We start from the raw sequence: 23,826 nt of genomic DNA on the forward strand, positions 1-23,826 counted from the left end.
ACAAAAGTTAGCCTGAATCAAAAGAAAAAGTTTATGTTTGGTACGTGAATGGGATTTTGTGGGAGAAAATAGGGTTCGTGAATTGTTAGTATTTATAAGAGAAAAATTAGGTTAAACAAAATAGGAAATTAATTAAGGCAAAAGAAAATCAAATCAAATATTTTAACGTTGATTGACTTAGACCCAAAGCTAAATGAGAAATTGCCTTTTTATATTTTTTATGATTTTTTGACTATTTTATGAAGAAAATCATGAATTAAATAAAAAATAATATTTTGAAAAATACCTTAAATAAAGAAAACGAAAATTAAAAAATAAAATATTTTTTGGTTATTTTTGAATTAAAAAAGTAAAAATTGATTAAGAAAACTATTTTTTTTTTTTTGTGATTTTTTAACATAAATGAAAATGAAGTTAGTGACAAATAAATAAATAAAAGTGAAAAACGTCAGAAGTGAGGTTCGAGCCCGAGACCTCTCGCTCTTGTACCTTTTAAGGTCAAATTCTTACCAACTGTGCAACGTCATTTATTCGAAATAAAGTGACATTTGCAAATATATGAGGGCAAATTTTGGAGTACAACACTCACCCTTAGGACTATTAGGCTCAGGGGGAGCTTACAAACCTCAGTCCCTGAAGTCAACTTGTTAATTAAATTAACAACCATTGTTATTAAATACTTGTGTTTGTCATCATAAAAAAAGAGGAGATTTTTGGAACAAAATTGGTTTGTACCATATCCCTAAGGTTTTCATGATAACAAGGTATTTAAAGAACAATTAGGTATACTAATATATGTTCAAGTCTACAGGACCGTAGATTAAAATTTGTGATAGAAGTTAAGTTTTGGAACTGAAGTTGAACATTCAAGAGAAGCTTGAAGAACGTGATTCTGAAGGATCAGAACCTGGGCATGAGACTATGAAGACTTAGACTTTGAAGGAAGTCAACTTCTAAAGACCAAACTCTAAATAAATTCAACATCTGAAGATATAGACTCTGAAGACTCAGAATTTGAAGATGGTCAACGCTAGGATCAAGAAGACTCTGAAAGGTCACTATCAGACTCAAAAAGTCATTTTGTCTTCTTCTGATCACGTGCAGAACCAAACAAAATTTGTACAGACAATGGGGATGGAACAGATAATTCCTTTTGAAGTAAAATTCAAATGTATTTTTCAAGGGATTAGCCATACCAAGTAACATCCCTATGTCTCTGATCAAAGCTTCTACAAGACTCATGTGTGCAAGAAGTCTTCTTCAACGACTCTTTTATGTCTCTCTATATAAGGAGTTGAACACTTGAAGAAACTAACAACGAACCATTGACAAACAAATAGTTGCTATTGTGTCAAATCAAAAGCATAAGTTCAACTTAAAATTTCTTAACACCTATTTATCTTATAAATTCTTAAATCTTAAGAGTCTTTTGTGTTGTATTATTTTTACACCTATGATTGTATATCAAGTGTAATACCCAAACAATCTTTCATTTTTAAGTTAGATTGTTAGAAATCTCTTGCTTGTGTGATTTAGCATTTGAAGTCTCTTGCTTATATGCTAGAGCATTAGAAGTTGCTTACTTGTGTGTTTAAGCATTGAAAGTCTCTTGCTTGTGTGCTTGAGCATTTGTAGATAATTGTTTTTATAGTGAAATCCCTTGGAAGTGCAAGAGAGTTGGACCACTCCTGATTTGTGGGAGGAACCAAGATATATCGCTTGTGTCTCTCTTTCCTTTACTCTCTATCTTTGACTAATTTGTATAAGATTCTAGACCTTGTGTTCAGGATCTAATCAGAGGTTTTAGAAAAGAAAGAAAAAACTAACACAATTCAACCCCCTTCTTGTGTTTTTCCCACCTTCATTATCTTCGAGAAGAGAACAACCAAATCGTTTTTTTGAATGAACATCATTAAGATCAGGAATCTCAATATCATGTTTTTCACAAAAAGACATCACAGAAGCAAACAATTCATCCCAACCAATTTCTCTTAATTCTTGAATAAGAGTTTTTGTTGTACAAACCAAATACATAACATTGGGTTCATCCTGAGATTGTTGTTGTAAAGCTTGATAACGCATATTTGTGATCCCCATAATTTCTTTCATCAAATGTAATATGAATATGAAATCAAATGACTTTAAAAAATTGTAAGCACTAACAGCATCTCCACGCAAAGCATAACTTAATCCTTCATTTTCAAATTTTCTTGAAACAAAATAAGTTACTTCATACATATTTATCAACTTATAAATATAAGAGAAGTGTGATTCCTAATGATTATCCCCAGCTCGCACGAAAGTACCAATTTGATTTTCACCTTTACCAGTTACAATCTCACCAATCTCTAATTAATGTTCCTTTTCATCTAATTGGGAAGCTTGTAACTCGTCATGGCACTTTGTAGAAGAACAACCAATATTGACTATTAAAGTTAGCTTCTTAAAGAGTTGTTGAATTGGTTTAACTTCTCTTGATGTAATAACCTTGAAATCGATGAGCAAAACAAAAACCACAATATGCATAAGAATAATCCTTCATAAATAGTGCTTGTAAACCATTCCATTCTCCTCTCATATTGTTAGCACCATCATACCTTTGACCATGAAAGTTAGAGACATCAAGGTTATGCAGAGAAAGTATATTACAAACTTTTTGCTTAAGAGTTAAAGATATATTATCAGTAACATGTGCAAGGTCAAAAAATATTTCTTGTATAAAACCATAGTTATCAACAAATCTCAGAACAAAAGACATTTGCTCTTTTTTGGATTCATCACTCGCTTCGTCTATAATTATACAAAATTTGGATTAGATGTAAAGTATACTTGTTATTAGATGGAGTATTTTCCAACACAACTTTTGAATTAGATGTAAAGTATACTTGTTATTAGATGGAGTATTTTCCAACACAACTTTTGCAACTTCATCATTGTAACATGCTAATATTTTTATCAATTCAAGAAAATTATATTGCTTTAATGATTTTGTACTTTCATCATGACCTCTAAAAGCACACGCTTGAAAAGTTAATCAACAAACAGTGTCAATTAAAGTTTTGAGACGTAGTCGATTCTTCATAACTTCAATTGAATTTTAAGCTTGAATAATATTTCTAATGTGATCATCTTGAATCAACAAGTCTTGACAAGCTTTATATCATTGTTATATGGTGAACCAGGATATTTCCCTATGTGTTTAAGAAATTCACAATTCTTTTCATTTTTAACTTTCTTTCAATCTCTAAAACCTGTAGAAATGAAGACATCAAACCAGGACGTCCACTTGGTCTTTCGTTAAAAAGATAACATGGTAAGCAATAAGCAGCATCTTCTGAAGATGAATATTCTAACCATGAAGGAAAAAGGCTAAACCAAGCGTCTTTGATGGTCTTCTTTATCAGACAATGGATATTGCTCTAAATTCATTTAATATGAATCCCATTTTAAATAAGCTCTTTGAATGTCATTCATTTGATTTACATGATATTCTCGCAGTGAAGGACGTTTTCCAGGATCACGTTCTAAAGAATTTTCACTGTCTTCCGAACAAACTATATTAACGTTTTCTTTAATTCTTTGAGGTTCAGACATAGGTGTTAAATTCTCTTTATCTCTTTCTTTCCTCTTAAAAAAAACAATTTTTTTACTCTTCGTTGTCACTTTTGTGTTGCATAATCAATTAAATAAATTAACACAACACAACAAAATTCTAAAATTCTCTAAGTTTCAATCTCACACATATTAGTAAATTTTTAACTTCGTGATAAATTAAATCAAATCAATATGAGTTTATAATCCAGGCCTTTATTTCTAACGAGTATCTAACATTCAAATTTGGTATTGGAATTCTAGAATTTGGAGATAATCATATTGTTGATGATTTACAAGTTAAATAAATCAAAGAACATCAACAAATTTAAAGAGTTAATACAATTACTTCAAGATGAAGAATATATCACATAGGAAAATTCAGAATTATCTAAAAAAATATTTTGAAGTATCAAATGAAGAATCATCTAAAAAGCATTTAATGAATCATCAAAAGAATTAGATGAAGAGCTATATGAAGAATCAATTCAAAATTATTTAATAAATGATCAAAAGAATTGGATGACGAATTATCTGAAAAGTTATTTGAAGTATCATCAAAAGAATCTGATAAGGTTTAAAAAAAAATCATTTGAAATGTCATCAAAAGAATTGAATAAAAAACTATCTGAAGTGTCATTTTAAGCTTCATAAAAAAGAATCATATAAAGCCTCGTATGAAGAAGCATAAAAACCCAAGATGTAAATCTCTGCTTTAAACTACATCTAAAAATGTGATGAAATAAGCACTCTTTCTTATAAAATTTACTAATTAAGTATAAAAATGTGTAAACACGTTCATTATATATTGAGCAATAAAACATGCATAAATTAGAAGGGTTAATATCTATTTTCACCCCTGTCATATGGAGTTGGTTCGAAAAATCCCCCTACCAAAAAAAAGTTGCAAGAATTCCCCTAACATTTGAAGATCTCTCGTTTTAAACCTTGTAAAAAATTTAGTTTTGAAACCAACCTTGCCACTTGAAGGACTCTATCATTTTGAACCCTGTAAATTATTTTTTTTAGTAAAACCAACCTCGCCCGTTATATTCCATAGGGTTTAAAATAACATAATCTACAAGATTATAAGATTCAAAATGACCGAATCTTCAAATGACAAGGTTGGTTTTAAAAACAAATATTTTACAAGGTTTAAAATGAGAGAATCTTCAAATGTTGGGGGAATTCTTGCAACTTTTTTTTTGGCAGAGGGGTTATTCAAACCAACCCCATATGGCTGGGGTGAAAATAGGTATTAACCCTAAATTAGAACTACCACGTTTTGGTTCATAAATTAGAAATAAATTGAGTCTGATCACCTTGGAGTTGGAGAAGTACATTCCTTTCTGCATCTAATACCGCATATTTTTAACAATTCCTAACTATAATATATTAATCTTACTAATACCAAAACAAACAATACCACTAGTAATTAATATAAATGAAGTAATTTATCAAAGAAATAAAGTGCTAAGTACTAGTAACAGTGGTACAGTGACAACATACACCGCCGTCGTAACAACGACCACCTTACCGGCGAAACGGTGAACCACGCGCCGACCACAAACTCCGAACATCTTCGTAATCCAGTTTCAGCCGCAGAGGCAGATCCAAACTCAAATTTCTCCGTTCCAAGTTTTCTTTCTTCCTCTGCTTCTTTTTCCCAGTCACCGGAACATTACTCACCGCCACCGGCACCTTCGAGATTTCTAGAACATCAACCATAGCAAAACTCAACAAATTAACACCTCCGACGCCGCGAAGAGCATTTGCTATACCTAATTTTCTGCCAAAACCTCTGAACCAAGGATTCACTCTCTCGCCGCCGTAGCATAAACCTGCTTCTCCATCTCCACCGCTGTTTCCGGCGTAATCCTCAACCCTACTCCCGATAATACTATCAATCCCTTCCTCAGTTTCATCATCCAACATCGATATACAATCTAAAGCCTCTCCAGAATCGCGTTCCAGTACTTCACCGGAATTCACCACTCTCTCTTCCGAGACCTCCTTCTCTTGAAAGCTGAAAACCTCCGTTTGAGAAGCGCTTTTATTTTGAGTCGAAAAAGAGTTTGCATAATCGAAATCACTGAACGGCAATAACAACGGTTCAAAAAAATCGTTGTTGTAGCATTCCGTTATAAGCGGTTTGGAAAATTTGCACGGTGGTGGATGTATTTTCTTTAGGTTACGGAATAGGTTCGGATACGCTTCGGAGAGTAACTCAGCAGCTTCGTTGTATTTTTGGTTCGGTCTCTTTCGATTGGTTCGGGTTCTTTTGGTTCGGATTGCGCTTTGGGATATGTTATTGCTAGGTTCGGAGATAGTTAAAGAAGAAGAAGTAAGTGAAGTTAATGTTGATGAAGAGGATTTGACTACATTGAAATTCAATGCATTGGTTCCTCCGCTTAAACTTGAACTCATTTGAAAGATGGGTTATAAATTATAATCACTTAAACAAAAAAGTGATTATTTGAAGTTTGATGAATTGATTTTGCAAAAAGGAAGTTGTGGTTTATTTAGAAGAGAGGGAAATGGGAACAAAGGAAGAGACAATGCTTGGTTTGTGATGTAGCAGCAACGGACGACTAGTGTTAAAGTATTTGACATGTTTTTGTTTTACTGTGATGTCCTTGTTCTTCAAGTTTCTCTTTTTGATTCCTTGGAATTTGTTTCTTATAAATGATATATTTAATGGGAGAAGAAAATTACAACACTTCACTTTGTTCCAATGAGCATTTGTCCTATAAGACAAGATACAATTCCAAAAGAACTCTAAAATGACTAGAGAGTCCTAGATACTTAAATATAGATTCTCTTACAATGTGTTTGTAAGTGGGTTTTTAAAGAGTTTTGAATTTAAATTTTTTTAATTAAAAATTTAATCATTTCAATATTCAATGTATTAAAAATATATTTTTTTTATAAAAATTCATGTCTGGCTGGCAAATTCTTGAAGATATCTTAATTGCAAATGAAATCGTAGACGATGCGAATTCAAGAAAAAAACATGCTTATATTTAAGGTCGACTTTGAAAAGGATTGTCACATAGTGGATTGGAACTTTCTAGATTGTGTAATGGTTAAGATGAAGTTTCCCGAAAAATTGAGGAGTTGAATCTTACAATATTCGAAGACGTCAGCAACTTATGTGTTGGTGAATGACAACCCTACCAAAGAGTTTAATGTTGAAAGAGGAATTAGGCAAGAGAAACCCTATCTCATTTCATTTTTCTTCATCAAGGAAGGCTTTAATCTTCTAATGAAAGAGGAGAGGATAGTTTTCGCATCTCTAATATGTGAACAACACTTTAGTTATTGCAAAAAATAATTTGGGGGCATTAGGAGCATAAAGGAAAATCTAATTTTATTTGAGATGATGTTGGATTTAAAAGTCAACTTTCAGAAGAGCTGGTTATGGGGATAAATGTTTGTCAAAGTTGGCTCCGAGACGCGACCAATGTTTATAAGGTATGAGTCACTCTGTTCAGTTATTTTGAAATTCTGATAGATGCAAATCCAAGATCAAAGAAGACATGACATCCTATGAGTAATACTATAAGATCTAGATTGTCAAATTGAAAACATAACATTTATTCTTTGACGATCATGTGGTTATCTTAAAATCAATCTTGCTAGTCATCATAGTTTAATTTTTTTCTCATTCTTCAAAGCTCTGTGAGGTATTGTCTCTAAACTCGAATCTATGTTCAAGTAATTCTTATGGAAAGTCTATGAGAATGAGAGAAAAATCAATTGTGTTAAATGGGATAGAACTTGTAAACCTATATGGGATTTGGGAAATTTTGAATACTTTCAACGATTCCCTCCTTAAAAAATGAGTCTGGAAAATTATATATGAGAGGACTGATCTTTGATATGAGCTTTGGTTTATAGATGCGGAGGGTTAAGGGTATTCTTCGAGAATGTGTCGGAAATTGTTTGTCGTGAAGAGTCGTTTTTCATATAGATATAGGTGGCCGAGAAATTTCAAAAGTGTATTCGGTGAAAGAGAGTTACAAGGTTCTTATGTTGAAAAATAGGATTGAGTTTAACGGATCTTGGTCTTTAGCATGGCACAAGTTGATATCTTCATAAGTATCATGCCTAGTTTGGAGAATCCTCACAATAGATTACCAAAAATGACAATTTAATTAAGAGAGATTTCATTGGTCAAAAATCTCTTCAATACAATGACGGGTGAGTTTTAGGTGAATCACATTCTCATCTGTTATTCGAGTGTCCTATTTTTAGTGGTATTTGGTATCATGTTGGCAACTGATTTGACATTTATTTAGTGTTTCAGAAAGAGTGTGGCACATCTAGAACAATATTTAAGGTTTAGTAGTAGAAAATTTGTTTCTAATGAAGTAAGAATGGTGTGGTAACTTGTATTTAGAGTAGTTGGAAAGAAAAATAAAATAAAATATTTAACAATAAGGTTGTTTCTCCTAACAAATGTTTGAATTTGTGCAAAGCATGTTGTTGAACTGGTTGAAGGGCACTGGTTGAACACCAAATCTAGGTGCTTGAATTGATGTTTATCTCAATGGTTCTTGAATCCCAGATTATGTTTCAAGTAAGAATACATGGATATGGCCATGCCATGCAGCCAACAAATATAATCCAGTAACAAAGTAAGTATAACTTCAAAACGGTTACTTCATTTCTTATTACAAAGTAAAACTAACAGCCATATATTACTGTATTGCAAAAATATTCTAAACATTGTATATTCTCTATATAGTTTTCTATTTGACCTTTTCTCTTAACTCAGCTACAGGCACATAAACAATAGATGGCTCATTCAGATTAGGTTCTTTCTCTGAACCCTTTGATCTGTAATTTTGAACTTGAGTTAAACTTTGCTTCAATCTATCTACTTTCATCTTCAATTTGGTCAGTCTTTCAAGCTCCAACTCTGCTTCCTTAGAGCCTCTCTCAAATGCAAATGTTACCTTCTTTTTCCTTTCTTTCAATAGTTTCATCAAGCTTACATCGCCATTGTCTTCCGTCGAATCCTGAAAATTAAACATTAAAGCGTTATGACAGAAGGTGTGATAAATTAAGAATAGTACTTCTAACGATGTCGGCCATCTCTCTGACAAGCTTAACTATGTACTTCAACAAATAGTTAATGCAGAAATGTTTATTTTCAAGCACATAAATGCACACATAATATGACAATTAGATAACTAGAAAAAGACCTCGTTGCCGTTTTCTCTCGAGGGTGGAGGTACTTCTGGTTTCTTTTTCTTCAAAAGACTGCTAGATGCCTTTGTTTTCTCTTTGCCGGTAACATTTTCACACTTCTTCACGGAACGAATCACGGTAATTTTCTTGACCTTCGGTTTCAAAATCTCATCTTCCTGCACCTGTTGGGATGTACAATCCTTTGAGGACTTAGAAGTGAAACTCTGCAGCTGTTTTCCTCCTTCCCGATACTGAACAAACCCGACTTATGTCAGAGTTTATTGCAAATTTCATGAACAAAACAGTTTATGAAATTGTAAGATAAAAAGCCGCCTTGTTATAGGATTTGAAACTAACATAGGTTTGCATCTAATTTAACAATTCTTACGAAAAAGGTTACGATTTTGAATACTAACTTAGAGATATTGTGAAACGGAAAGAAAGAAACAGTATTAGTAAAGGAGAGAGCAAAAGCATAGCACCAAAGTTTACCTTTCGAGTTTTAAGTGCCGAGTAACGTGCATTTTTGAACCATTTGTTAACCTGCATTTTCTATCATGTTAATAACAGGAAGTCGGGAACAAAATCTGACTCAAGATAGTCGGGAATAACCTTTGCAGCGTCAAGTCCCAGCTCTTTCGAAAGGGCGTCCTTTACGGATTTAGGAGGAAGCTCATTCTCTGCAAAAACTTGGCGAAGCTTCTGGAACATTTCATAGTGGACACGAATTAGCATATATAACTTAATACATTATATATTTGTTCTCGGTTGGAATTGTGGAAGATAACAGTAAAGAAATATGATAGAAAGAGAAAGAGTGGCTATCAATTAATACCTCAACAGCATCATGCGGAATCCTGAAGCAAGGTCTTTTTATGCCAGAAGAATTCCCTCGTATTCTAACATTGTTCTCATCATTCTGATGTTTGTTTTCAATCTCATGCAGAGTCATAAGTGTATTAACAGCGTCAGACTCCTTTTCTGTTCGCGGTTTTTTTCCCGGACCCCAGTCTTCGTCTTCACTCATTTGTTCATAATGAGCATCCTTCCCAAACATTTCCTGAAAAGATAGGAACTTCAATTAAACTGGATTGACAAATTCGAGCTTATTTACTAGCATAAACACTTGTGACACTGTTTGGGAGAGCTTATAGAAATATTTTACGACATGGTCATCTGATATACTCACATCATAAAGTTTCCTGTAGTCAACAGCTGTACGCTGCCTACGACCACACGCAATTTCGCCGGATTCATCGGAATCTATGCGGCCATGACTAACAGAATAATATTCAAGGCCTTCATCTAACAGAGAACATTCTCCATTTAATGACCACATACTACCAGAACTACTCGAATCATCAGATGCGTTATCATCATTTCCATCTGTGTTGTTGCCACCGTGGCTATCTTCTTTCATCTCTGGATTATAGTCATCGTCTTCAGGATCATCTGAGGGCCATTCTTCTTCTTGATTCAATAATCCTGTGTCACCATCAGGAATAGCAGCTTCTTCCTTGAATATATCCTAAATTTACAGAAGAAAAGCCATTTACTATTTAAACCAATTGAAGGAAACGAAAAAATATGAACATTTGGTTTAGCAAGAGTCAAGGGTAATAGAGTAAATAAATACAAACCTGCCAAGTACTGTCTAAGGAGAAACGAGTCCCGAGATGCGCGTTTGTTGCCTCGAGTATTTCTATCTTACATTCACAAAACTTGCAAAACCAGCCTTGGTCTCCGGGAGGTACTGCAATTTATAATTAAATGATACGTTTTCTCAATAAAAAGTCCGCATATTAAAGGTTCACACAAACAAGAATAAATCAGAACTCACTGTTTTCAGTATCCAAAGGAGGATCAAGACACCTTTGGTGAAACGCGCGATTGCATGTGCCGTCGCAGAGTATAATATCATTATCTGGAAAAGCTTCACGCATCTTGCAATTCGCACAGAATATATGTTCGTGATAAACAGATCCATCTGTAGCAATAGCAGAACCTTCAATGCTACCAACTGAACTTAGAGAATCTAGCTGGCGAATGGCGTCACGGATACCAAGCTTGCATTTTATAATCTGCTTCTTTGCTCTTTGTAGCTCCATTTCAGGCCTAATCTTCTCTCGACTATGACCTTTCCAACCTTCTCCGGAGTAAGCATCAATAAGGTTCTGCTCTAGCTTCATTCTAATTAACAGATTCCTTGTTCTTCTCTGAAGGCGTGAAGTGTCGTCAATTTCCACATTAAGTCTTTCTCTTTTCTTTTTTCTTCTTCTTCTCTTACGCTTTTGAATATTTGTCTCTTGATCAACATCTTTCTCGTTTTCCCTATCATTATTCGGAGAATTTTTTCCTCCTTGTATCTTTACAGTAGGCTGAACCTGTTTTGAATTCCTATCAGTTTTATGTAGCTTTTGCCTAATAATCAATCTTTTATTTGAAGTATTCTTGTTCGGCCCCTTGACAGAAGAATCAATAGCTGTTTTCTCCGACGCATTTGCCGAGTCTCTGAGTTTATGAGATTTTGATTTCAGTTTCCGTTTCTTCTCTTGGCTTTTCGAGCTACTTCTTTTGAATCGCGGTGAATCTACCTTTAACTTGATATGTTCCTTTGAGTTACCGGCTTTTGTAGATCCTCGATTATTTGACTTCTCAGTATCCCGCATATTAATTTATTCACTAACGTATCACCCCTGATAGAAGCATAACAGTAACACAATGATCAAGATATACTGTTCAAAAGGATTTTCATGAATTTTGCATAATCTAACAATTCCTGTTATGATTCTCGATTTGAACTAGTGATGATATAACTCAATCTACAATCCACCGAGAAATCAAGAAAAACTCATAAAAATTGATAACTCTAACAAGCTTAGATCAAAGAAGAATGTATTCAAATCAAACACAGAAACAGTACAACAAAATCCCAAATGTAATGTAACACCATCAAGTATACAAAGACAAGATTAAGGAGCAATCAATTCAAACAAAACATGTCCAAAACACATACGAGGATTCAAAACTATACTAATGAAGAATCACTTCATGAAAATTTAGTGAAGAACAAACTTTAGGCGTGAATGACTTCAAAAGTCTAAAAGTCACAACATAAGGAATCATAACTCATAAGTATCATCAATCTTATTCACAACAATGATTCAATTTCAAAATCAAGAACTTTCATGATTAGAAAATCAACTGATTATTACTATAAGACAAATTGGCAAAACAAGAAGATTCATCATTCATAACCAAGGTCTTGACTTTGTTAAGCCCCACAAAGTATTAAGCAAAAACAAGACAAACCCACATGAGTTTAAGGCCAATGAAAGAAAACTAACCTGAAATTGAAGATAAAAAATGGTTAAAGATCTGAACTTTGAATAGCTCTGAACTGTCTCATGAAGAAAAAAGTTGAATACATATAGAGATATATATACACATACAAGCTGAGAACTTTGAATGAAAAAAAAGTGACCCTTTCGATTGAATGATGAATTTGAAATTGGAATTGAAATTGGGTCTTAGATTCCCAATGTTGATATGTGTATCGTTTTCTGAAAGCACTTCAATCGTTTAGGCTCTTGTTCTTCTTGATGTTTTTTTACTCTTCTCTATTAGTCCTTCTTTGTTTCCCTTGTGTGGAATCGAAAAGTGTTCACCTTTGTTTTGTTTTTCTATTGTCCCACTTTGATTTTACCAAAAATTGCATTTTTACCACAAAAATTAACTAATTTGCTATTTGGGGTAAGTTAATTTCTTGCTGAATCTAGGTTGTCTGTTGGCTCTCAAATTGGGATATATTCAATCAATCCTAGTTATGCAGAGATTGGAACATTATTCTTAAATTATGAGTCAAGACTCGTGTAAGTTTAAAAGATTAATAAGGTTGTTTTAGGAAGCTCAAACTATATGGTAGTAACCTAATAGATTTTGGAAGAAAAAAGTGAGGTTGTGTAGATGTAAAGAATAATTTCAAGAGTATTGATTCTTTGAGTGATTTGCTAAAAATAAAAGGAGTTACAAAATATAATTATAGGATCTCTTCGTGAACACGAAGTTTCATGATGCGTCTGAGGTTTCAGGATCTTCGTATAATTGCTGGCTTTTTTTTAATTGTCTTTTGACTTGTATTTTTTGCAAATATTTAAATTGGTTTTGTGAATAGGGTTGGTTGGTGTGTTGTTTTATGCTCTCGAGTAAGGTGTGTTTCTGCCTGTAAGCTGATGTTGTCTTTGATGTTTTTTTAGTTTCTATTATCATTCAGCCTTTGTTTATAGCTTATTTTGTTTGTTTTTCTGAGCATATCTTGTATTTTTGTCGTATCATGTACTTTTGTCTATTTTTCTCTTGCATATTAATATATTGATTTGCAAGATATAATTTTAATACGAGATTAATAATTATGTATTGACTGTGTAAGATTATTTTAAATATGTATCTAATCAAATCATATCATGCAAATATTTTGTGAAAATATTTTGAAAACTAATATATAAAAATGATATTTTTATAGAATGTTGATTTGAGTAGGGTAAAATAGTTTTTCATATATAACGATTAAGCTTTCTAAAGATTTGAGATGAGATTGAGTGTAACAAATGGTAATAACTTTTTTTATAAAGAAAATCAACTTATATTATTTCATTGTTTAACAAATAAGCAAGAAACATATGAAGATCATAAAAAGTATGGAGACTATACATTAGTATATTTGTAAAAACCCGTATGGGGTGACATAATGACATCGCCCATGTTTCATTCGTCTAGAGTAGGAAAACATGGGAGGGTAATGTGTCTTGTTCGGGGGGGGGGGGTATGTTGCTCTCAGTTCTGAAAAGATCATTATAGTAGTCCACCAAAGTGTCTTGGATCTCTTCCTCTTTGTAAGTAAGATCTCCATTCTTAGTGATTAGTTTTATTTTGTCATGAGTCTATCTTTATGAGGCATTGAGGAGAAATAAAACTAGTGTCCGTGTCTCCTTCCTTTGGACAATTCATCTTAGTCCTTTGAGCCCACCATATCTCTTATTGGTATAACAGGTTATCCAGTTTCTCTTATTGTTCTTTGATAGCATTATAGTTCATGTTGTGGTGGTTATCCCCTTAAAGAGACTGGGTATTCTCTTTGATTCTATTAATTGCATTAGTAGGGTTGCCAAATTCCTTTTTTTCCCCAATGCCACAGCTTATCTAGAGTAATATTAAGTTTGTCATAAGTGTCGCTGTTGTAGCGGTGTTTCCAACTGTCTTCAGTAATCTTCTCAATATCCGGGTGTTCCATCCAAAGTTTCTTAAATCTCTTAGGTTTAGATTTTTGGCGTTTAGACCTTTTTTTACAGAGATTTGTATGGAATTCCAACATGACGGAATTGTGGTCAAACTTAATTATGGGGAGATGAATCTTAGTGCATTAAGGGAGGTTGTTTATCCAATTTTGATTAGTCATGAATCTATCCAGTCTAGTTGTAATGAAGTCTTCTCCTTGTTGATTGTTGCACCATGTTTCCATGTTTCCTGTAAAACCTAAATCATTAAGTTGTTAAGCATATCAAGTATCATTAATGGTATCAGTAAGATTTTGGTCAATAGGATTACCACCATATTTTTCCTTAGAATTTCTAATTAAATTTAATTCTCCAAAAATCAGCCATATACCAAAATATTGTCTTTAAACTAAATTATTAATCAAACTACAAGTTAAGATTTTCTAATTGCTTTTAGGGTAGTCATACATACATGTGCCTCTCCAAGTAATTTTAATGTTAGTATTAGAAACATGCTCAATGTAAAAGTCAATCATGATATTATTATAATCAATAATGTTCAGTTTTTCATCATTACTCCACAATAAATCCATACCACCAACTTTACTTTTCTCATTAATGCTACAATTAGTATTGTGGCTATTGGTTAATGGTTAAGATACCAATATTTTTAATTCTACTGTAAACATCATCATTGTCCTTTTTATTATTTTCAGTTATACACAAAATAGTAGGGGAGAGAGAAATTATCATATTTTTTAGGGCTCTAGAGGTTTGGAGCTTCCCAACCCCCTACAATTCCATGCTAGGATCTCCATCCCTACTATGCCGCATTAATCACTAGGTTGGCTGTCTTGGATGTTAAACAATTTTGTGGTGCTCTTGATTTCTCTATGGAACCCCCTCCTTTCAACGACAACACAACCATACTAACGGTGATTGACCAATTCAGCAAGTACGTATATTTTGGTCCCCTCCCTACTCACTGCACATCGTAGAAAGTAGTTGAGTTATTTGCGAACATAGTGATCAAATTGCATGGGGTGCCACACACTATCCTATCGGACCGCAGTCATATACTCACAAGCCAATGTTGGCGTAATTTGTTTGATCTCATGGGCACTAAAATGAAGATGAGCTCATCATAACATCCTCAAACCGATGGGCAAATAGAGGTCAAAAATCGATATATAGAACAATACTTCTGGGCTTTTGTGACTGACTATCCTAAAAAATGAGGGGTAGCTTCCTCATGTGGGCTGAATATCACGACAACATCAGTCATCATTCATCAATCAACATGACTCATTTCCAAACTATTTATGGGGTCCTCCCCAACTGTTCCAATGCATGTGTATGGGCAATCCAAAATTCAAGTAGTAGAAGATGGCCTATTAACGAGAGTTAAAATTCTGTAACACCTAAAGAAGGACTTGATGCACGCTTAACAAACCAACAAACATCGCACTGACATGCAATTTGAGGTGGGTGATTTGGTCCTCGTGAAACTTCGACCCTATACACAAATAATAGTGGTCGCTCGGTTGAATCGCAAGATTTGTAGAAGGTTCTTTAAACCATTCCTAGTGGTAGAACGCATTGCTACAATAGCTTTTAAGTTGGGTCTGTCACCTAGGAGCCTTATTCATCCCATATTCCATGTGTCCCTGCTGCGAACTTAAAAAGGCCCAGTTATTGACAAGTTTTTTCCATTACTGGATGCAGGTATTGTCGATTGACGTTTACTGCACTCGATAACTCTTTTAGTCGGTTGTATTTGCAAAAAAATAGGATCGCCCTTACATCCAAGTCTTATGTAATGGTCTTAGAGTCAATTGGAAGACGTGCTTGGGAGGATTTATCGTTGTTCGTCTATCTTTATGGAATCTCTAATAAGGTCAATTTCGAAGATGAAAATAGTGATAGTTTTGATCAAGGGGAGGTGTTGTTATATGTCGGCCCATTCAACAATTTGTTAGATGACACCTCCAATACTATATTTAAAAATCAGGTTTGACTTGAAAGTCTGTTTAAAAGTCTATTTCACATTTAAAGTTTCAAATAGTCCATTTTACCTATTTTTTTACATAAAAAATACGATATTTTATATATTATTTAATTTATTTTCTAATATATATATTAGAAAATAGACTAAATAATATATAAAATATTATATTTTCTACGTAAAAAGTAGGTAAAATAGACTATTTGAAAATCTTAATGTAAAATAAACTTTCATTTTAAAACAAAATTTATTTGCTAAAACGTCACTCATTTTAAATGTATGTGTTGAATTTGAGCATTTTTCAAGTAAGAAAAGTCCGAATGATGGACCCGTTTCAAATATATTGCAACAAACCAAGGGCATACTTTTTTGTCTTGAAAAACATTGATTTCAATGTTCTGCATATAAATGAAACTATACCAACTAAATGGGTAGGTGCAAGATGAAATCATCAAATCACATGAACCAAAGTGTACAAGTATGTTTTGCGCACATTCAATAACAATTAAAAGACAAAAAACTTGAATGTTTTATCAAATATCACTTATTTTATCGACAATATCCTTTCTGCCTTCATTTTTCTAACCAAAATAGGATAAACCAACCATCTCCAAATCAACAAGGATCCTGTCATCAATCAAAAGGAAAAAATCAACAACCAAATGATGAAAAAGTTAATAACAGAAAGAATGAGCATTAAGTAAATTCTAGAGTTTAAAATATCATCCAATTACCATTTAGTTGGGATACATTTGCTTGTAATTAATTGAAAACAAAATTTACAAATATAAAAACAGTTTCTTAAACCAAACAAACACATATCTTTATTTAATTATCCCCTATACAAAGATTTAAAATTGAGTACAGAAACAATAAGACATTTTTTAAATTACTCATGAAAAAATAAATATCAAAATTGAACATATGTACCATGCTAAGTAGCCCCTTACCCTCATTAAAGGGACCATCAATTTTTAAATCAATGCTCAGCAATCAGGAAAAACATAATTTTCAATTAGATTGCTTCAAATTGAGTATATTTACCACTGGTTTGAACCCGACACAGTGTCCAATTTATTGGCAAAACAGGATAAAAAAACGTTTTGACATATAGATCAACAAAATTACTGTACCCTGGTGGGAAACTGATTTGTGGCAATCCAACTAAAGAAATACAAACATGGAAAAGCATAGTGTAAATACAGGTTTTTTTTAAAACAAAGCCCACCAAATTGTGGCCAGTGGCCACAATGTCAATGATTTTTACTTATCCTGAATCACAACTATGGCTCCATCAGCCATACTCTAGGTTTGCTAATCTTGGATAGCGGCGCAGCGCCTGACCCCCAAAATACTATAGCGGCATAGCGGATAGCGGGATGACCGTTATTGTGAGCTTTAAAAACCAAGGTAAATACTTTATGTGAATACATAAATACTTAAAAATAAGTTTCAACAACATTCATATTGCCTTAAAAACATATCATTAAAAATCAAATCAAATTCCAACAGCACCACAATATAAGTTTCCATCAAAATCAAATCATTAATGTGTTCAAAATGACTATACCAAATTATAAACATAAACAAAATGACTAAATCACATCTATCTCTTCCACCGCATTAATATCATCTTGCTCATCACTTGATTCAATTTCAAACTCTCCTTCTTCCACCTCCAACTCCTCATCTCCATTAGACACTAATGTAGCAAGTCTTATGTCTAGTAACTCTTGTTGGTTCATTAGCCCAGTGGCATTACCAACAACTTCCCAATTCAAACCCTCTTCTCCCAAAACCAAATAGATGAGAAATTAGCAAAACATGGGAGAAATAGATGTTAATGGATGAGAAAGTGAAGAAAAAGATGAATAGGTTAACCGGAATGTGGAAGAATGGATGAAAAAGATACACCGCTTGCTGATTTTTAGGCTGAGAAGAATGTGGAAGAAAATATTTGCGAAGAGAGAGAACTGCAAATTAGATCCATCGCTTACTGATTTGAGTGAAGAGAGAATTGATAATGACCTAGAGCACTGGAAATGACCTAGAGTGTCGCTAGGAGCTTTTATATTAGTCAAATAAAAGGGAAAAAATATCAATTTGCCTTAAAAAAAATTCAAACTTAGAATATTGCCCCGTCTTCACAATAACGGTCGGTAAACTGCTGCAGAACCGCTATAGCGCTGCTATTGCGCCGTCACGACATCACAAATAGCGGAAGGTATTTCCGCTATCGCGGATAGCAGTTAGCAGCCCAAAAGTGTGGCGCTGAGGTCCCGTTCTACTGTGCTATAGCACGCTATAGACAACCTAGGCCATACTTACACACAATTTAACGGGCAACAGCAAAGACCACAATACCATTTAAAAACACCATGTTAATCATTAAAAACAAGTGAAAACAAAATGCATCCAAAGTTTGAGATCTCATATCAAGTTGGAAATGACAGACAAGCATAAAAATGAAATTTCTATACAAGCATAAAAAATAATACCATTTAACAACAGGACATATCAATTTAAAACCAATTGCGAAATCAACATACAACAAAAGTTAATAGAGAGATTGAGCTACACCCTACCCCAAACACGCCAAAATCAATTTCAAGTACTCAAAATAACATGATCCAATTCAATCAAACAGATCTAAGCAAATTAATCGCTATGGAAAAACGGAATGATACCTGAATCAGTGATGAGATTCAGCATGCTCCTTGTGAGCGAGATGGCGACGCTCGTTGGGAAGAGCGACGAGGTACGAGAAGATCATCCCGCCGTAAAGGACATGAAGAAGAGGCTGAATCGAATCTGTTTCGATGTACTTTTCGCTGTAGTTGTCCAAGCCTCGCTTGACGGAGGTCTTGAGGTAAGCGAAGGAGAACATCGGTTTGACGTGTTCAGGGATCTCGGTCACCTTCTTTCCCCTGATCTCGTTGTAGAATCGTCTCAACGCCATTGTTGATGTTAGCTTGATAGACGCAGCAAACCCTAGATTGTTTTCACGCTATCTTTCTCAGAGGACACGGCTGGTTAGAAAATGAAAATGATTTTTCTTTTGGGGAAATTTATATTAACGTCCACAATGGCACCCACCCGTCCGGTTTTTTCTATTATATGGGGTGAAAATGTAAACTAAATTTTCTTCTTTATTTTTTTTTTTTTTTCATCCAATTTGGGGTGTATGGGTATATGGGGTTGGAATGAAAAATTTTAAATAAAATAACCAAACAATTGGAGCGGGATCTTTATTTCGTTCCGCTCCCCTCCGTTATGTTCCATTCCGCTCAGCTCTATTATGTTCCATCAATCCAAACACAACTTTAGGCTATGTTTGAGAGTTTGGAGAGGAGAGGAGGGGAGGGGAGAGGAAGGCTTCCGAAAATAAATTTTTTAAAAAATATAAAAAAATATCAAATATATTTTGAAAAAAAGATTTTGTTTAGAATGATAAAAGAGTTATTATCTCTACAAAATTTATAATTTTCAAAATAGTATAACAACCTAAAAGATATATTTGGAAAATTTATGTAAGTCCTCCAAAACCATTCTTCAATACAATTTTTTAGTTTCTCATTTTATGGGGTTTTTGGTGTTATGAATAAAATAAAACCTTCCAAAACCCTCCTACCCAAAATCTTTTTATTCTTTTCAATCAATTCTTACTATTTTCCAAAGCTCTCCCTTCCCTTCTCCTCCAAACTCGCAAACAAAGCCTAAGAGATTTAAGAACCTTTGGATGGAACACCCGGATATTGAAAAGGTTATTGAAGATAGTTGGAAAGACAGCTACAACAACGAAACTCCTGACAAACTTAATATACTCTGGATAAGCTGTGGCATTGGGGCCAAAAGGAATTTGGCAACCCTCCTGAGTTATTTTTTTCTCCCCGATTTAGAGGATTCGGAGGGGAGGTGCTCCATTTTAATTATAATTATATTGATATATTTACCCTTATTATAATTATAATTAAATTTTTTAATTTATATTTTTATATTATTGTGATATTTTTGTTTCTAATAATTTTGTTAGAATTTATTGTATTCGATAATTTTTTTAAAACTATATATTATGACCGTTATGTTTTTATAAATTTTTTTGATGTTATCGAATTGAATACTTATATTTCGTCAATGAATTTGTATTTAAATTAATAAATAATAAATATCGTGAATCTTATGGTAAAATTATAAGGTTAAAAATAAAAATTAGTTTCAATATACCTCTCCTCCTCTTGTGAATCAAACATATTTGTAAATAAAATTCATCCCCTCCCCCCCCCCCCCCCCCCTTCATATTTTGAAGCAAACATATATATAATTAAAATTTCTTCCCTCCCTTACCCTCACCTCCCCTCCCCTCTCCTCCCCACGATTGAACCAAACGGACCCTTACTCTTAAGAGTTTTACATTCATAATAATTAATAGGGATGTTCAAAATCAAATCGGCCCAATAAAAAATTTATAACCAAGTCAAATTAAATCAAAAATCGTATTTAGTTCGAATGTGTTTGGATCATTTTCTAACAAAACTGCATGATTTGATTTAGTTTGCGGTTTATATTTTACAAACTGAATCAAACCAAACCAAACCACATTATATTACAAAATCTTATAAGGAGTCAGGTGGGATTCATCCAGCTGGCGTGTCTTGAACAATCGAGAGTACATTATATCCACTGAGCTTCCTTCGTCGACGAGAATGCGGCGAACGTCAAAATTGGTCATTCTCGCTCGAATCAGTAAGGGTATGTTGGCATTGGGTGAATCCCCGAGTAGCTCATCGAGATAAAAAGTAATTGGCCCAGACCTTCCTCTGACCCTGCTAAGAGTGGGACCCAAGTCGGAGTTGGCGGCGATGAGTTCATCGAATTTTCGTTTGACTGAGCCGATAGTGAGTTGGCAGAGGTTGTAACACCCGGAAATTTATTTAATTATTTAAATAAATTATTCAAGGATTTAATATGGAAATTCGATTGAAGTTGGATTCATTAGTGATATTATAAGACGAGGAATTGGATTATTTAGTCGGTTAATCGGAGAATTAATAAGTTGGTTTTGTTGAAGAAATAATATTAGTAATAATATTATTATTTAATTTGGTTCAGTTGTGGTGTGGCATACATAGCAATATGGTGGTGTATGATTAGTAGGCCCATTAAGAAATAATAGTAACTATATTATTATTATTTGATTTATTGGATTAAAAAGAGAATATATGGAATTAGGTTTCTGTGAAAATAAGGTTTTGGTTTTTGGGAGAATAGATCGTGAAACGAAGTTGCCGACAAAGAGGAATGAGGTTTTGGCAGAAGAGGAATCGATCGAAGATTTGCTAGGAAAAGGCAAAGGCTTCACTCAATCGGATATTAGAGGCGGTCTCCATATACAAGGTAAGGGTGAGGTTCGAATCTTATAACCGGGAATATGATAGTCAGTATGTGGGATTGGGGTTGTATGATCATGTGCCATGGATTTATTGTTATTTTCGGGTGATCCGATTCTTTGTTAAATTGTTGATTTCATGATTTATAGTTGCCTGCTGAATTGTTATCCTCGGTAGAGAATTGTTGTTGTTGTGATGTGTTCGAAATAGATTGGTATTGTTGATCGATTGATCGTATGGTTATAGCTGAATATTAAATTGTTGTGGTGAGGGAATTTAATCGTATCCTAGATGAAGTTGTTGGTTGATCAGAAGAAATAAGTGCGGTGCAGTTGAAGATGAAAAAGAGATCTGTGGTGGTGGGGCCATAACACAAGGAGACGGACGCCATATGTCCCAAAAGGGAAAAGGTGGACCCCATCTAGAGAGGGGAGACGGCCGCCCCGGGGCTTAAGGGGGAGGAGACACCCGCCCTGAGTGCAAGGAGGGAGTGGAGATGTGCGTCTCTGTTTGGAGTGGAGGCGTGCGTCTCTGTTTTGGTGGGCCCTGCATGTGTGTGATTTGTTGTCATAACTTAAGTAACATGTTTGGAATTTATTTTAGTAACTTGGTGAATTGGAAGTAGGGATGTCAATGGGGCGGTGCGGGGGATATATTCCGAACACAATCTCCGTCCTCGAATTTATTTCCCATCCCCGCTTCGGATCCCCGCTACAGGGGGATTTTCTCCCTCATCCCCGTCCCCGCGGGTCCCCACGGATCCCCAAAGTTCATAAGGAGATCCATAAACATGATTTTTTATTTATTATTTTAAATCAAATTAATAGCAAAGCTTCAAAAACTAACCATAAAAAATTTGGAAAACATTCATTTATGATAAATATATTGTTTTAACAATATTTAATCTATAATATTGAGTGTCATGGCCACCAAAATTTCAAACTAAAAAAAAACTGAAATAATCATTTAGATCCCACTCTTTTACTAACAATACATATATATTTTTAATTTGTGTATAAGATTAATTATATGAAATGAAAAATAAACTTACATAATAATTTAAAATTATACATAAATTAAGGATATTATGCTATTTTAGGCGGAACGGGGGATATTTACGCCACCCCCGTCCCCGAAGTACCTTCGGGGAGACTTTGTTCCCCATCCCCGTCTCCGTGGGGGGAAAATTCCCCGTCTTTGGGGCCCAAACGGGGAATTCACACAGGATCCCCGCTAACGGAGGCAAGTTGACATCCCTAATTGGAAGCATAATACATATATAATAATAATTTTATAATACGAGTCACTAGATTAGTAGAATCAGGTTTAGTAGGACACAGTGAATCAGCTTAACTGGTATTTTGATAACAGGTAGTAATTGGAATAGTAGAATGGCAGTTTAGCAAATAATTAACAAGTTAATTTGTGTAGCAGAAACTCTTGGTAGTATGTGTTAGAAAAGATGATAATAGGTATTGATCATTCAGAGTATTATATACTCACTAGAAATGCATTAGAAGTTTTGAAAATTAAATGCAGTTAGCAGAAACAAAGGTTGATAGCAGCATAAGCTTAGGAGATTAAAGTGGTGTAGCAGAAATATGAAAATAGAAATTTCGGTAAGAATGTATTAAATAATAGGAAGTCATGATTAATTAGCAGGATTATGTCGAAAACAGTACCGATTAGCCGAATTAGTAGATTTAAGCGGTATTATTAGTTAACCGAAATTAATTGAAAATTGTCGGAGTCGGTCGTGTATACTGGTAGATTTTTTTGGTTGATTTTATTTTGTTATAATTACGTCGAATAGGTTGAATTGCAGGTACAGTTGGGTAAGTTGATTCGTCTGGTCTATGAACATTGTTGATTATAGGTCCTATGACCAATGTTGTATTGTTTGTCGTTGTGGTTGATGTTGCATGGCATACATTGCATTGTTTAAGTTGGCATTGATGGCACCTATTTAAGTTGGCTTTGATGGCACCATGTTGAAGGCTTATGCCTTGTTGAAATGCCTCGATAACTTGTGTTAGAACAAGGAATGTTCTGATCAATATTCTTAGTTTTGATGATAACATTATATATGAATTTTGTATAAGAAAATGTGGTACTCTAATTATTCACGTTTTCCATTTCAGGAAACGTCTAAAAGAGTATACACAAAATCAGCGTTCAAAAGCTCTGACCCAGAAGATCTGGATGGCTTCACCAGAACATGGTCAGGCAGACATCAGAATATGGTCTTGAAGAAATCAGAACATGATCTGGAAAGCATTAAAAGATGGCAGTCAGAAGCAAGGCTCTGAAGATCTGATGGTATCACGCTCAAAAGCACTTCCAAAGTCTGTTGACTGAAGTTGCATCTGAACCA

The 23,826-nt window shown here is 34.0% G+C and overlaps 3 protein-coding genes across 3 annotated transcripts; all 3 read right to left on the minus strand.

Annotated features, from left to right (window-relative positions):
- Positions 1-4,433: 4,433 nt before the first annotated feature.
- On the minus strand, positions 4,434-6,319 carry LOC131599526 (protein CHLOROPLAST IMPORT APPARATUS 2-like). Its single transcript, XM_058871847.1, has one exon. It carries the CDS (start codon positions 6,016-6,018, stop codon positions 5,125-5,127), a length of 894 nt encoding a protein of 297 aa, XP_058727830.1. The 5' UTR covers positions 6,019-6,319; the 3' UTR covers positions 4,434-5,124.
- A 1,919-nt stretch (positions 6,320-8,238) lies between these two features.
- On the minus strand, positions 8,239-12,724 carry LOC131595092 (pathogenesis-related homeodomain protein). The gene is made up of 9 exons (XM_058867340.1): positions 12,135-12,724; positions 10,628-11,483; positions 10,428-10,540; positions 9,977-10,315; positions 9,623-9,847; positions 9,400-9,489; positions 9,280-9,330; positions 8,802-9,038; positions 8,239-8,615 (listed from the first exon to the last, which is right to left on the minus strand). Exons 2-9 carry the CDS (start codon positions 11,454-11,456, stop codon positions 8,346-8,348), a joined length of 2,154 nt encoding a protein of 717 aa, XP_058723323.1. The 5' UTR covers positions 11,457-11,483; positions 12,135-12,724; the 3' UTR covers positions 8,239-8,345.
- Positions 12,725-16,408: 3,684 nt separating this feature from the next.
- LOC131595093 (uncharacterized) lies at positions 16,409-19,142 on the minus strand. The gene is made up of 2 exons (XM_058867341.1): positions 18,753-19,142; positions 16,409-16,692 (listed from the first exon to the last, which is right to left on the minus strand). The coding sequence occupies exon 1, from the start codon at positions 19,022-19,024 to the stop codon at positions 18,758-18,760; it is 267 nt and encodes an 88-aa protein (XP_058723324.1). The 5' UTR covers positions 19,025-19,142; the 3' UTR covers positions 16,409-16,692; positions 18,753-18,757.
- Between the last annotated feature and the right edge of the window lie 4,684 nt (positions 19,143-23,826).

The sequence above is a fragment of the Vicia villosa genome, linkage group LG4 (genome assembly GCF_029867415.1).
Source record: "Vicia villosa cultivar HV-30 ecotype Madison, WI linkage group LG4, Vvil1.0, whole genome shotgun sequence".
Lineage (NCBI taxonomy): Eukaryota > Viridiplantae > Streptophyta > Magnoliopsida > Fabales > Fabaceae > Vicia > Vicia villosa.

Coding starts and splice junctions, on each gene's coding strand:
- LOC131595093 (XM_058867341.1), bottom strand. CDS start 19,024: ATGGCGTTGAGACGATTCTACAACGAGATCAGGGGAAAGAAGGTGACC.
- LOC131595092 (XM_058867340.1), bottom strand. CDS start 11,456: ATGCGGGATACTGAGAAGTCAAATAATCGAGGATCTACAAAAGCCGGT. Junction 9,490..9,622: donor TTCCGCATGATGCTGTTGAG/GTATTAATTGAT, acceptor GAAATGTTCCAG/AAGCTTCGCCAAGTTTTTGC. Junction 9,039..9,279: donor CGGCACTTAAAACTCGAAAG/GTAAACTTTGGT, acceptor GGGTTTGTTCAG/TATCGGGAAGGAGGAAAACA.
- LOC131599526 (XM_058871847.1), bottom strand. CDS start 6,018: ATGAGTTCAAGTTTAAGCGGAGGAACCAATGCATTGAATTTCAATGTA.